General features: G+C 46.3%; 1 protein-coding gene across 1 annotated transcript; it reads right to left on the reverse strand.

The window, feature by feature from the left end:
• Positions 1 to 340: 340 nt before the first annotated feature.
• Positions 341 to 2,195, reverse strand: LOC123056959 (uncharacterized). Its single transcript, XM_044480164.1, has 5 exons — positions 1,969 to 2,195; positions 1,681 to 1,791; positions 1,420 to 1,582; positions 803 to 1,345; positions 341 to 718 (listed from the first exon to the last, which is right to left on the reverse strand). Exons 1-5 carry the CDS (start codon positions 2,193 to 2,195, stop codon positions 341 to 343), a joined length of 1,422 nt encoding a protein of 473 aa, XP_044336099.1.
• Positions 2,196 to 15,526: the final 13,331 nt, after the last annotated feature.

Below are 15,526 nucleotides of genomic sequence, written 5' to 3' on the forward strand. Positions count from 1 at the left end.
TCCACCTCCGTCTGAAGGGGGTTTTATAGGTAGAGAGGAGAAAATGGCGGGAAAGAACGAGTGCAGTATGGCGGGAAAGGGTTGGCGGGAACATATGGCGGGAAACGAGTGGCGGGAAGATATGGCGGGAAGGGGTTGGCGGGAAACGGGTGGCGGAACATATGGAGGGAAAGCGTTGGCGGGAAAATATTGAGGGGAAAGCGTTGCCTGAAAATATTGAGGGGAAAGCGTTGACTGGTGCATTTTTATTTCAGCAAACATAGATGTTCAAATCGAAAAGTCTGATACACACATATATAGATACAATGGGTCGCGCACGTGCATAGATGAATCACCCTACTTAACGACGACCACCTGGCCTTTCCTTACGACCGGAAGGCAACAAGCGATTAGGTGGCCGGGTCACACGAAGACCGCGGCCGTACTCCACTTCGGCTTCATGTGTCTGCGAGTCCTGCGTAGGTGGTGGAGTCGCGAATCCTTGTTGCGAACCTAAAGCGTAATTGTAGGCGTATGGTTGTGACTCCGGGGGGATAAAAGATGGGCCAATAACATCCCCTCCGAAGAACTCTGTAACTAATGATGTAACCGTGTCGCCAAGATCATGTGATGCTCCCCGGAGGCCTGTGTTGACGCCATGATCATGTGATGCTCCTCGGAGGCCTGTGTTGACGCCGCGTTGGGTGTTCTCATCGCCCCAATTAACATCAGGTGTGTCCTGCACATAGAAACATTTTAAACAAACTGTTAGAGGATAATATATGATATCATTGTAAATGCATTGAAATGTAAACATGACTACCTGAGCATATCCCTCTCCTATACTGTCTGGCCATTGTACTTGGTGCTGGTTTAAATCTGGTACACGAGTCTCCTCGGGCATGGGGATCCCTCGCGTGGAGAGAAACGGCTGAGATCCCTCACCTTGGGTGTATGCATCATATCCTGTGTACGCATATGGGTTAGGGGAAAGAAACTGCTCGGGCATCGAATCCAAGCCCGTGCCATGGTCCTGAGATGTCTGCCCCTGACGAAGCTGCATCGAAGAAGAGCGATGCAGTGGTAGAGATGAGTCATGTCGTGGCAATGTCGTTCTAGTACTCGGACCCTCCCCCCATTGCTCATGGCTCGTACGCGCCTCGCTCGGTCTGGACGACGGTGCCGCACTCGGTCTGGCTGACCTCGCTACCGGCATGTATGCTCCAGTGGCAACGTCGTCGCCTCTACCGCATCTGAACTTCTTTGCCACGAATTGTTGCAAAAGTTTCTGGAATGTCTTGCGATATGGGCCCTGGGCCGGCATGCTATCCGTAGCCATCTGCCCTACTTCGTTGACATTTTCAAGCTGAACAATATTTGAATGTTATTTAGTTCAAATGATTATGAAATGATGGACCTAAAAAAGTTACAAGTGATTACCAGGTGGTCACGATAGTAAGCTGCATGCAGCTCAACATGTCTCCGCGCCTGCTCCTCTTGTGTGAGATGTGTTGGTATAGTAGCTGGCTGACTGGCCAGGCCAGCACGTGTGTTCATGCAGTACCACTGCTTGTACGCTTGATCTGTACTTCCATCGTACGGCCTGCAAAATTAAATAATTACATAAACCGTTGTGATGAAAGCAAAGCATCTTCACGCATCGTATGATCATCGTAAAAAAATAATGTACATAAAATATACCTTAGTTGACGCACTATATCTGCTAGCGCTTCATTTGTCCACTTGTGTACCCATTCACTGTTCTCTTCCCTCCAATCGTATAAACTCCAACCCCTGCCCATATTGGTTAGCCTGCAAATTATGTAACAAAGTGTGAGTTTAGTAAATTAAAAATGACACTAACTATTTAGGGATGTCACATCTTACTTATGTGTTTCCTCGTCGATACGTCTGGGAAAAGGTGGTGGAATTTCTTGATAGAGACCGAACTGTCTCATTACACGCTCTGGGTTGTAAGGTTCAACACACCACAGGAACAATAAGTTGCAGCGAGTCAGCCAGAATGCACTATCGGTCAACATGCCTGGTGTGAAGTGTCGAGCATCAAAGACCATTTTTAGCTGGTCCTGAGTCCACGGGTTCCATGTGACTTCTGCCTCATCAAGTATCTCAAACTGCTGGTGGTACATAGGGTAACAATTTTTCGCAATATCTGGAGACCAACGTTTCCGTGCCTTTGTCCACCTGGTGGCCATAGTTGCGCTAGCACCCTCGCCAAAGTCATATGGGTATATGGGTTGTACTATACGAGGTCGTCCTACAGGGAGGTATTCCCAGGACCACAACTGTAGAAACTCATAGGCGACACAAAGTAATGGAGCTTTTTGTGCGAAAGAGGTTTTTTGCGTGGCATCACACAAGCCTCTTTATGTATGAGATAGCATGGCAGAACCGAAGCTGTATTTTGGCTGCTCGGGTAAAGGTTCATCTACCATATTCTCTGCAATGTAGATGAGACCAGGGACAACAACGTCCCCATGTGAATTTGGAAATAGATTCCCGAGGAGCCACAACAAATATGCAAACAGATGTCTTTTTCTCGTCTCCTCATTGGCGAAGCTAGATAAATTAAGAAAGTTATCACGAAGCCAGACGAGTGGGATGCCCCGAGGGTTACCAGAATGTTGTGATTCTGGCATTTCCTTCCCAAGACGGGCTGCTATATCTAATGCCCAAGATGGAGACACTCGTGGAGAGACTACCGGCTCACCTCTAATTGGTAGAGCAGTGATCATAGAAACATCTTTCAGTGTAGGTGCAAGCTCCCCAAAACGAAAGTGAAAGGTGTGGGTTTCAGGTCTCCACCGGTCAACGAGGGATGTCAAAAGGGATGGGTCCGAACGTACTTGGTCGTCGCATGATGTGAGCCTAGCAAAACCTTGTAGTCCATAAGCGTCAAGGTGAGCAAGGAAATGATTGTGTATTGGCCATGTTTTCTTTATGGTTCGAAGTCTGAAAGGCCGATAATCATGCTTAGTATTTGGTTTCAAAAATAGGTGGCAACGGTGCCCGGCGTCATGGGGCCCCTGCAAAAGCACTGGCACTTCACCCATAACCTGCACACAAACATACAAATATAAATTACGAGGAAGACAGAAATACAAATGCAAATCTAAATTAACTTAAAAAATACAAAGAGATACGATTTACATTAATTATCTGAAGTTAACATCAGGAGTACAATAATACAAAGAGAATGAATTTAAATTCAATATAAGTACACATAACGAGTACAAATATAAATAGACATGGCGAGTACATATATATCAACATCATGCGTTGTTGTTGGCTCGATACGGGCAGTCTTTGTGTGAATGTCCAGGACACCTGCAAACGCGGCATCGCCTTGGTTCTCCCATCTGGCTATGGTCCATGTCATTGCGATGACGCCTAGACTGACGTCGTCCCTTTGCGGTTCTCATCAAGTCGGTGTTCGGAACCCATTTCGGCCCATCTGGCCACAACATTTTGTAGTTCATATCAATGCCCCAAGCCCAGAACTCACCGTTCCAAGTGTTGTACAGATTGTACATGTTAAAGTACGGCGATATGTATGGCTGGACGCTGATTTTTTGAACAGCAGCCGCCCGGAGCACATGACTGCAAGGGTAGCCCTCAAGCTTGGGCTTGTTACAAGTGCACTCACAGGAGGTTGAGCCAAGGGTGACAGCTTGCTTTTTTGATCCTCTGTGGTGACCCTTAACGTACTTGGCTCGCACATTGACCTCCCACTTATTCCTAAGTGCGTCCACTTTCCTGCAGCCATGACTTTGGGACTTCTTTGCTTTCTCGTCCAGATGTCTTTGCATCTTCTCGGACCATGGCTTGTTCAATTCAACTTGTGCTTTGGCGACGGTGACCCTGTCTGCAAAGTATGACAGGGTCCGGTTCCAAGTTTCTTCAATTAGGGCTGTGATAGGCAGTGCTCGCACCCCTTTAAGAACACCATTGTACACCTCTGACATGTTGCTGGTCATTATTCCATACCGAGCCCCGGTGTCGTGAGCTTGTGCCCACTTCTCCAAATGAGGGCAATTCTCGGTGATCCACTGGCTCAAATTTATGGCCGTCCTACGACCCCTCCGGTCTTCTCTCTGCGGCAAGGCCGCGCGGTCGATCTCAGCATTGATACCTGCCCATATCGCATTCATTTTGGCTACAGTTTTTTGCATGCACATCCTCTTGAATAACTTGAACCAATACTTGTTTTTGAATTTGGAGTAAAAGTTTGCTGCCAAATGCCTCATGCACCACCTTCCCTCTAGATCGGGCCAGCCCCACTCTTCTTCCGACGCCTTAATTATTTCAAGAGCGCTTAATAATCCAGTGTTGCGATCAGAAATGATGCAAACACCTTTACGCTCTTTCACGACACCAATCTTCACGCAGCTCAGGAACCACAACCAGCTATCTTTGTTCTCGCTCTCGACCAATGCATATGCAATAGGAAGAAGCTGATTATTTGCATTCGCTGCAATCGCCACCAATAGTGTGCCCTTGTACTTTCCAGTGAGAAAGGTACCATCAACAGATAATACCGGGCGACAGTGCCTGAAGGCTTGTATAGTCTGGGCGAATGCCCAGAATAAGCGGTCCAGGATTAGCTCACCCGGGTTCATTGGGTTTGGACGTTCTCTCCGCCAAACTTGAGTCCCCCTATTAGCACTTGCTATTTGATGAAGCATTCTAGGGGCATAAGAATATGCCTCCTCATAGGTACCATACAAGTTCTTGAATATATTTTCCTTCGCATGCCTAGCCTTGCTGTAGCTAACAGGGAATCCAATTAGATCCTCTGCATCTTTTTGCAGAGCCCTAACACTAATGTTGAGACTTCCCTGCACAATTGTTTCCATCGTCTGTGCCACAAATTTTGCTGTCACATTGCAGTGATCTGAAAGAGTCCCAGTTTGCTCACAGGTATGCTCCACTATTTTTGTGATATGCCATGACTGACATACCCCAGGCTTCAGTCTAGCGAGAACTCTTCCGCGGCAACCTTTCGCGGTGTGGATGCATATGACCTTCAACTCTTTTTTATCAGACTGCTTCACTCTATGCTGGCGGTGGATGCCGATTGCATAGCTACCCATTGCCTGGTAAGCAGACTTCTTATCTGGGAAAACTTGCCCAACCTCCAGGCTTCCCGCTCCTAGGCCAGAAGCAGAGTGAAATTCGTTGGTGATGCTCATATCCTGTAAAAACCCAGGTTGCAGTGCCGCCGCGACCGCCCTCTGAGGAGGAACATCTTCTTCTCCGCTTGACTCCGAAGACGCAGAAGAATGATCATCATCATCTAGCGCCTCCGGCAATCCCTCCACGTGTTCGCTCATGTCAACGGCCGCCGACCAATGTCCTGTGTCATACACAGGCTGGCCGCCCGTCGGTTCCGATGGGCCGATGCTAGGGGCCGATGTGATGGCCAACTCGACCTCACCACCCCTGCTACTGCATCCGGCAACATCAGTGACTGAAATGAACTCCACATACACCATCGGCTGACCATACATTGAGTTATTGGGATTGCTTGCAAACCTCATGTACGACCCCCATGACCGATCACCTGTGACAGGCCGCAAACCCCAACGGGCAACTGTCCCATCATTTCCTCCGTCAACGACGAAGGCCTCCATTGTCATTTTTTTTTCCTGCATCACTGGGCCAAACACCGCTCTGATGCACCTTCTAACAGCTGCGTAACCCACGTTGACCATGTCTCTCACCACTACTGTAGTCGACTCACAGAAGGACACATCCACCCCGCATGGACCGTCGCGTAAGACGTTCCCATAGTACACTACTAAATTTTCCATAGTACCTAACCAACATACATGTTTACATTTCAAATAATTAGTAACTGAACATTTAGTAACGATGACAACATTTACATATCTTATGACTAAAATAATAACCGTATTTTCGTTATAAATATTCAGTTTGTTTTTAGAATCATTTGCTTAGACTTTAAGGGGTTGTTTGGTTAACGGGTATTTAAAGATCTATTTTTCTCAAATTTGTCTATGAGCGTAACAAACTAAAACTCTGTTTGCTTTTCTCTAACTACCCCAAAAATATCCTAAAATAGTTCTCGTAACATGCAAAAACTTAGCTTCTGGAAAAACGACTTTTCGTAAAATATGGTTTTCTACATAATTTCCTTACAACAGGTTATGACAAAACTGAGGGTAAGTACTCGCTATCCAAACAACCACTAAACATAATATTACGATAATAACATTTAAATATCATATGAGTAAAATATCTAATTTCTTCCGGCATGATATAATGTTTTTCATATCATACGATAAATTTCATTTATTTACAAATAATAATATTTGCAGCGGCATGACAGTACATCAATATAAAAAATATTAACAAAATTACGGCGTCATTTTATACCTTAGGTCCAATATGGATGTGCTTGCAAATGCAATTAAGCGTCCAAATAGTTCGAATAAATATCCGTCACCAGTAAAATATGAACAGAGTCAACCTATTATCACATGAACATCAATATTACACACGGATTTTTCTTTCTGCTATCAAAAGTATGAAAATAACACTTGCATGTATGTGGTCATCATCTCAAAAGGGATAGCGAAGATGGTAACACAATTTCTTCAATCACGTCATCTCCTCCTTGTTTGCTACTAAGATGAATTATTTTACCTAATTACATTTATCATTAAGTACATTACCACCTAATCTTAACATATAAAATTTAGATTATTGTGACATAACAAAGTAGACCTACGATTTCCTAACCATAGACTTATTAATAAACATACCACATGAAATATCATACCACATGCAATGAACAATTACAGTGTAATTTTTTCTTAATTATCGTATTAAGAGCTTCTCGCATGTCAATACAAATGTATGCAACTAACATTGATACAACATCTTCAACCTACTCTTATCAAAAAAATAGTTTAAATGTTGTATCCGTCGTTTGAATTTTTTCCGAACCTCTAAGCACTAACATCACATAGCTAATGACGAGCTAAATGACTAACTAATTACCACCGTGCATCACAAAAAAATCCATGTATTGCAAAGCTCATACCTTGATCTCCCCCTTCGTACTTCACTTAGCACGGCAAATCCTACTCCAGAAACTCCAAATGACTCCTCCAAGTGCTGAAATAATGCCTAAAACAACATAGAGTACACACTTAGGAACTAATCAAACAGAACTAAAACATCATGCATGCAAACAAAACCAACAAAAATGGATAGATCTTACCTTAATCTATCTTTTCTTCAACTTCACCATCTTCGAAAACCAACTCTAAATCGGCCAAAATCACGAGTGAAAGTAGCTACCAAGTATTTTCTTCTGTGTATTCTTCTAGACTTAGACAGAGTAGAGAGGCAGTGAAGGCAAGGAGAGATATTCGAGAGAGTGTATGCGCAGCCGCGGTTGTGCGTATATAAAGAGGAGGAGCACTGCATTGTCGGCAGAACGAGGTACACTCAGCTACCGCAGCCTCGGATTCCAGCATTGCGTTGTCTCATCACACGCAGCAACTACACCGCTCTCGGGTGTCGGCAAGAAGCGGAAATCACGCAGGCTGCGGGAATCAGATTCCAATTTACAAAGCATCTGCGGAAATCACGCGCTGCAGCCGTCCAAATTAGCGCCGTCAGGTCGCTGTCATAGAAATCAGCGCCGTAGAAATCAGCACCGTCAGGGCTGTCGGGCCGCATGCGCGCTGCCGCCTCACCCGGTGGCGGCCGGGCCCGCGCCTCGCTTCCCGTGAAGATGCTGCTGTCGGCCTGGGCGCGGCATGGGCAGCAGCGGCCGCCTCAGCCAGTGGCGGCGTGGCCCACCTGGCCTCACCCGTTCCGTTGCACCGTGCCGAATCTGTTATACCGCGCGCGGCCGCCTCCTGTCGTGGCGGCCGGGCCCGCCGCCTCCTGGTGTGGCGGCAGGTGACACGTGTCACCTGCCGCGCCTGCCGCCACTGGTGAGGGGGTCTTTTTTGACATTTTTATCCGTAGGTAGTCTTTTTTGTCAATAGCGTTCGGCAGGGGGTCCTTTTGGACAAAAAATCTATACGAATAAGACGCTGCAGGACCATTATTTCATATTGGCTGTAGGTGCACTGTCATCTTTAGAGTTCCAGTCTGCTACTTGTAAGATTACCATTTTGATACGCTGGCACTACTTTCTACTTTTACTCGTCATAACCTGCAATTGAACGACCGCGTCACACTGTCCATTGAGCAAACACATGTGTGTCTTAATGTTTAACTAGCCAATTTTATTAAACTCTCATCCAATAAAAAAGTATTGCATGTTCATGGCGCTTCTACATGAGAGACAAGCATGTAAAATATAGTTAAAGCAACTCCAACGCGCTGACCCATTTCATCCGTGTGTGTCCATTTGGGTCAAAATGGACACAAAAGTTGGCCCAATGCGTCGACTCAAACGGGAGCGCGTCCATTTTTTGTTCGCCTGCCGACACATTTTCGACCCAAATTTGGGCATCATTTGCGTTGGCGTGGACACGAAGAGGGTTGTCCGGTTAATTAACGAAAAACCGGGTTGAATCTGTCATAACAGCCCACACATGGCAACACTGGCCGACCTGGCCACCTACACGAAGATACAACTATGCTGCATAGAAGAAACACAAAGTCAAGGTTGTCACTCCTCCACCGAGCCAACAACTCCGACTTCCACCAACGAAGTCCTTGCTGCCGCAAATGCCGGAACCCATGCTAGCCCATGCCAACAGTCGGCCACCGATGCAGGCGCCAGACAACTCCGACTAAGAAGACCACCAAAACACAAGAGAGATGGGCAGAGTAGGCGCCAACTAACACCTGCTCGAAGACCACCAGCCACTTGTCATCATCACCGCCTAGGCACCTCCCGGGTAGCTCCGACTCCACGACGGATCGGAGAGACCCAGAAGAGACCTGTCAAGCATGCCGGGTAAGAACCGACAACCAAAGCACTGCGCGACCCTACACCGCTAGCCATCATCATCATTGCCAAACTGGACACTGCATTGCCACACTGCCGGCCGGGCACCTACCTACCACAGTGTTGTGAGCGTCTAGCACATGGAGAGCACGAATGGGAACCAATGCTCTTCGAGGCATGCCCCAAAGAGGGAAGCGTCAATGCCGACGCGTCGCCCGACCCGTCTGGACCTTAGGCTTTCAACCGAAGAGTTGGATCTGAGGATGTGCAAGGGAGTGCACTCCACGGCGATGCCTCCAAGGAGGTAACACGACGCCCACGAACACTAACGCCATCGGCCGGCCAAAGCCGCTCGGAGCACCGCCGAACATCACAACTCCACGCATCGCAACTCCACTAGCCTGCACACCACCACCAACACCACCACGCCAGCAGCACCAGAGGACCACCACAAACCACCTCATCACTGACCAAAGCCAGTAGGCCAGATCCGGCGAGCCCGACCGGATCTGATGGTCACTCGCACCTGCCCCGCAACGGACCAGCCGCTGGCGCGCCGATGCGCCGCTGGGCGTGCAACACCCACCAAGAAGCCAGGCGGCCCACCCCTTGCCACAACCGAGCGCGGCCGGAGAGGCCGGATGATGCAGCCGGGGCACGCCGCCGAGCCGGGCCAGGTGAGTCCCCTGCCATCGGGGAGTAGGACGAGGACCGGAGCCTCCCTCACCAGATGCGTGCACGGGAATGCGAGAAACTCCCTGCCGCCGTCCGCCGCGCCGGCTTAGCCCGACGGCCTCCTCCAATGGCGGCGAGGGGGGAGGAGATGGATGGAGCGGCGGCGGCAGTGGCGGGCTAGGTTTTCGCTCGAGCCACCGCGGGAGCGATGACGCGGGCATGGGGTTATGTTTCCTGTTTTTTCCATTTTATATTATCAAGTTTGTAGGTGTGAGATTGTTTGATGTATGTTCTTATCAGACATTTGTCGAATAATAATTAATAAATATGGTTGTATGCATCTACCAATGCAGAGGCCACAGTTTCAACCTCCTTTCTCGAAAAAAAGAAAAAGAAAAAAATGACACACTGGGAAATGGAAACGCATCTTGCCGTCTTTCATTGCTCTATCAAAGGACTGTAGATTCTCAAACTTCCTCGTGCCGTTCACCTCTCCCTGTTCAGCTGCGGGACCTTCTCGGTCATAGTCGTTTTGACTATAGTTGCTCGGGCCCACTCATATACCGCTTCGAAGGTGGAAAGGAGAGCTGCCCGTATACACCAGCCAACTTCTGATCCCAGGATTCCAGGAAGTTTGGCCTTTGACTTTGTTTGAATCCAGGGGTTAGAGTTAGTTTGGTAGTTTGGACTCAACTAATCTTAAAATATCCAAGTAGAAAGGTTAGTTTGGGTTAGATGCATCTAATCCATTCAAAAAATCTAACTCATTTAAGAGATGCTTATTTGGGTTAGTTCTTTTCGGGAACATAAAAAAACACATTTTTCTCTCGCTCTTCCCGCAGCAGATCCCTCCTCACTTTCTCGAAGCTTCTCATCCTCTTCCTCTCTCCCTCTCGCACTGCCTATGAAGGCGCCTAGCCATATCCTCGCTCTATCTAACCCTGCCATCCAAACACCTTTTTGGATAGAGTTAGTTTATGGTTAGTTCAGGGTTAGAATCTAACTCTAACCTCTAACTGAGTTAGAGTATCCAAACAGGGCCTTTGATGCACATGCGTAGAGCGTCTAGCATTTTTTAATAAGGAAATGAGTTTGAAAACTAACGAGAGTTATTAGTGAGATTGTAACACTCCATCCAGTTGTTCCCTTCTCAGGCATTAAAGTGGAGGGTTTGGAGCTGGCTGTAGGTGCCTCCCGATGCACCAGGCCAAGTAAATATTATCTTTGTTGTGCACCTTGATGGCTTACTCTCTTTCTACATGTCTAGATATAAACTTCCTTTTAAACACATGCAGGAATGGCGATGATAGCCAACGGCGGCATATGGACCCTAACTGCATGTACATATGTTTCTACTTCGTGGTTAGTTATAGAGAAATGTGGAGATAATGCGTGCTTAGCTACAAAGAAATGTTTTTTTTATAAAGGGCGCTTTTTATTTACTCATAATATAGCATCGAGTGATACAAACACAATGAGCACACACCCGGCCTATGCATAACTAAGATGCACACAGCCAACACTACGCACACACATAAAAATCACGTTGGTAAAGAACAAAGTCATATAAGACCGAAGCCCTGCCTAGGTGAAGAAAGAAAAAGAAAAATCCTGAAGTGATCAAAACAATGATCAACGATATAAAACAATGACAACAACACCATCCTTTTCTTTGACAACATAAGGACTACAAGAAGGGTTCTCCAAAAGCAACACCTTCAAGAAGGAAAAGACACATAAGCGTCGCCGTCGCCGGATCCATCACCAAAGGCCAGATCATGGGTTTTCACCTTGATGATCAAGTCCGAGCAAACTCCAAGCAATGCCTTCAACAAGGTAACGATGCAAAAACACCGTCATTGCCAGGTATAACCAACTAAGGTCAGACCTAGGGTTTTCACCCTGGAGCTCGAGACCGGGTGCTCGAGAAGCACCACCCAACTGAAGTCATCTTAAATTATCTCCTCCACATTCCACAATCCCAGCAGCACAACAAGAAGCATACTTAGACGAGGGAGGATGGTCACATGCACCACCCAAATCCTGAGGTTGAGACGATCTGGCGCACCTGCACCGTCCTCACAAGTGACAACTGATGACCAATCTGCATGAGACAACATCACCACATGCCGCCACTCCCATCATCGTCGCATGTGGCAGCAGATTACTCCTGCGTGGAGGACATGGCCGCGGTTATGCATCGCCGTTAGCGATGCAGATCGCGAATCTTGCTGGATTTGAAGGTCCGAGCCCTTCCGGCGACCATTGTCCAGCAGGTGCCGCGTCCATGGTGGCAATGACAGCTAGCCAAGCCCAACTGATAATGCCCAGCAGCACGGGCTAGATCAGGTGCGATCGCCCCGACATCTGCTACATAGGCATCGCCACATCCCCGTCGCGGCGCGGGCGATGGCCGCAGCAACTGCTGCATCGCTACCAAACCCCGACACCGAAGGGAGCCTCTGGAAGCAGTGCTAGCTCCGGCTCGATGACCAGGCACTCCAGATCGGGGGACATGGTGGCAGCCTGGCGGCGTCGGCTCCCCTCCCTTTCCTCTGTGGCTTGTGCGCCTGCTGCCACATGCGACATGGGGACATGGATAATTTCCTGTGTTTGGAGAACAATACAGGTAGCACGGTGGATTAATTACAGGGCATGCGGTGTAAAAGATACTAGTGATAACTATCTTGATAAAATGACTTCCATGGTATTCTGGGTGAAAAACAAAATCGACACTATATAAATGTTACTATTCACACCTTTTGTACTTGTTAGTTTGTGTTTTTGTACCTAAAGTCGATGAAAGTTATTCCTTCCGTGAAAGTTTTTATACGAGTATAACGTTAGATCAAGTCTATTTTCAAAAAAAATGGAATTATTGACTTTTGACAATTTCTAAATTCTTTTTTTCAAATCAGGTACATTGTGCCCCGAGACCCATTGGGTATATTTTTCTTTCAAAAAGTCAAAAATTGAGTAACGCAGAGGCTAGATAGTGTAACTGTAAAAAAAAGATGATAGGTGGTTTTTGAGAGTAGCACCAATAGAGTAAAGGATTTTTGGCCCATGGATTAACTAGTAGAGGGACACATATTCGTGTTGTTTTTATATGCAAAAACAAGTGCAAGACACACACACACACAGACACACATACACACACACACAAATGGATGAGATAAAGAGAGATAGGAGTTCAAGGTATAAAAGGTGCCTGCTCCAATAACAAGTGTGCACTTATAGGGTTGCACAAGGTTTGGACACTGGAAAATCAAGGTTCTCGTGTCATTATATAACTTCATATTTCACTTACACTGTTCATTCAAGCATATTATTCCCGAGAGAAAAGGAAATCTAGGTTGATTCGGGTGTCCATTTTCTGGCTCTTGGTGTAAATTTTAAGATGTGTGTGCGTTACATCAGATGTTAAAGGACTAAAGAGGGAGGGCAACAATTAGCTAGATAGAGCATCACCGCAACACTTACACAAGAACTTATATTTTACATTGTTGGAATCATGCATACCAACCGGAGGGGAACTTTTTGTGTGTGCATGAGAACCTACTCTATAAGGTGGTTGTTGCACAAGAAGTTCCATTTTGTATTGTCGGCATCATTTGTGGACGGAGGAACCTTCTCTATAAGTTTCTTACGATTCATGCATGTTAAATCAGATGTTAAAAAACTAAAGAGGAAGGGAGCAACAATTATCTACCATCACCACAACCCTTACACAAGAACCTCTATTTTGCATTGTCGGAACCATGCATACCAACCGGAGAGGAACTTTATGTGTGTGCATGAGAACCTTCTCTATAATGTGGTTGTTGCACAAGAACCTCTCTTTTGTATTGTCGGCACCATTTGTGGATGGGGGAACCTTCTCCATAAGTTTCTTACGATGCATGTGTGTTAAATCAGATGTTAATTAAAGGACTAAAGAGGGAGGGAGCCACAATTAGCTAACATCACAGCAATGTTTGTAGAAGAACCTCCGTTTTACATTGTCGGAACCATGCATACCAACTGAAGGGCAACTTTTTTGTGCGCACGAGAAGCTTCTCCATAAGGTGGTTGTTGCACAAGAACCTTCGTTTTGTATTGTCGGCACCATTCTATACACGGGGAACCTTCTCCATAAGTTTCCGAGGATGCATGCGTGTTAAACTAGATGTTCAAAGACTTGAGAGGGATAGAGATGTAGACAACTATATATAGCATCACCACAACACTTGCACAAGAAATCATTGTGAAGGTGTTTTGAACACTTATGCGGCAGCAACGAGACAATTTATTAATCCGTCCAAGTGCTCCATCCTCTTCTCCACGGAATTGTTATGCCACGAACTAACAAGAGGTTATGAATGATGTCTACTACACAACTTTCTTCTTTTAGACGTTGTTGGGCCTCCAAGTGCGGAGGTTTGTAGCACAGTAGCAAATTTCCCTCAAGTGGATGACCTAAGGTTTATCAATCCGTAGGAGGCGTAGGATGGAGATGGTCTCTCTCAAGCAACCCTGCAACCAAATAACAAAGATTCTCTTGTGTTCCCAACACACCCAATACAATGGTAAATTGTATAGGTGCACTAGTTCGGCGAAGAGATGGTGATACAAGTGGTATATGGATGGTAGATAAAGGTTTTTGTAATCTGAAAATATAAAAACAGTAAGGTAACTAATGATAAAAGTGAGCACAAACGGTATTGCAATGCTAGAAAACAAGGCTTAGGGTTCATACTTTCACTAGTGCAAGTTCTCTCAACAATAATAACATAATTGGATCACATAACTATCCCTCAACATGCAACAAAGAGCCACTCCAAAATCACTAATAGCGGAGAACAAATGAAGAGATTATGTTAGGGTACGAAACCACCTCAAAGTTATTCTTTCTGATCGATCTATTCAAGAGTCCGTAGTAAAATAACATGAAGCTATTCTTTCCGTTCAATCTATCATAGAGTTCGTATTAGAATAACACCTTAAGTCACAAATCAACCAAAACCCTAATGTCACCTAGATACTCCAATGTCACCTCAAGTATCCGTGGGTATGATTATACGACATGCACCACACAATCTCAGATTCATCTATTCAAACCAACACAAAGTACTTCAAAGAGTGCCCTAAAGTTTCTACCGGAGAGTCAAGACGAAAACTTGTGCCAACCCCTATGCATAGGTTCATGGGTGGAACCCATAAGTTGATCACCAAAACATACATGAAGTGGATCAATAGAATACCCCATTGTCACCACGGGTATCCCACGCAAGACATACATCAAGTGTTCTCAAATCCTTAAAGACTCAATCCGATAAGATAACTTCAAAGGGAAAACTCAATTCATTACAAGAGAGTAGAGGGGGAGAAACATCATAAGATCCAACTATAATAACAAAGCTCGCGATACATCAAGATCATACCACCTCAAGAACACGAGAGAGAGAGAGAGAGAGAGAGAGATCAAACACATAGCTACTGGTACATACCCTCGGCCCCGAGGGAGAACTACTCCCTCCTCGTCATGGAGAGCGCCGGGATGATGAAGATAGCCACCGAAGAAGGATTCCCCCTCTGACAGGGTGCCGGAACGGGTCTAGATTGGTTTTCGGTGGCTACGGAGGCTTCTGGCAATGGAACTCCCGATCTATTGTGCTCCCGAAGTTTTTAGGGTATATGGGTATATATGGGAGGAAGAAGTACGTCGGTGGACCTCCGGGCTGTCCACGAGGCAGGGGGCGCGCCCAGGGGGTGGGCGCGCCCCCCACCCTCGTGGGCAGCCCGAGACTCTCCTGGTTCAACTCCGATACTCCGTGGGCTTTTTCTGGTCCAAAAATAAGTTCCGTGAAGTTTCAGGTCAATTGGACTCTGTTTGATTTTCCTTTTCTGCGATACTCTAAAATAAGGAAA

This window comes from Triticum aestivum, chromosome 3A (assembly GCF_018294505.1).
Source record: "Triticum aestivum cultivar Chinese Spring chromosome 3A, IWGSC CS RefSeq v2.1, whole genome shotgun sequence".
NCBI classification, from domain to species: domain Eukaryota; kingdom Viridiplantae; phylum Streptophyta; class Magnoliopsida; order Poales; family Poaceae; genus Triticum; species Triticum aestivum.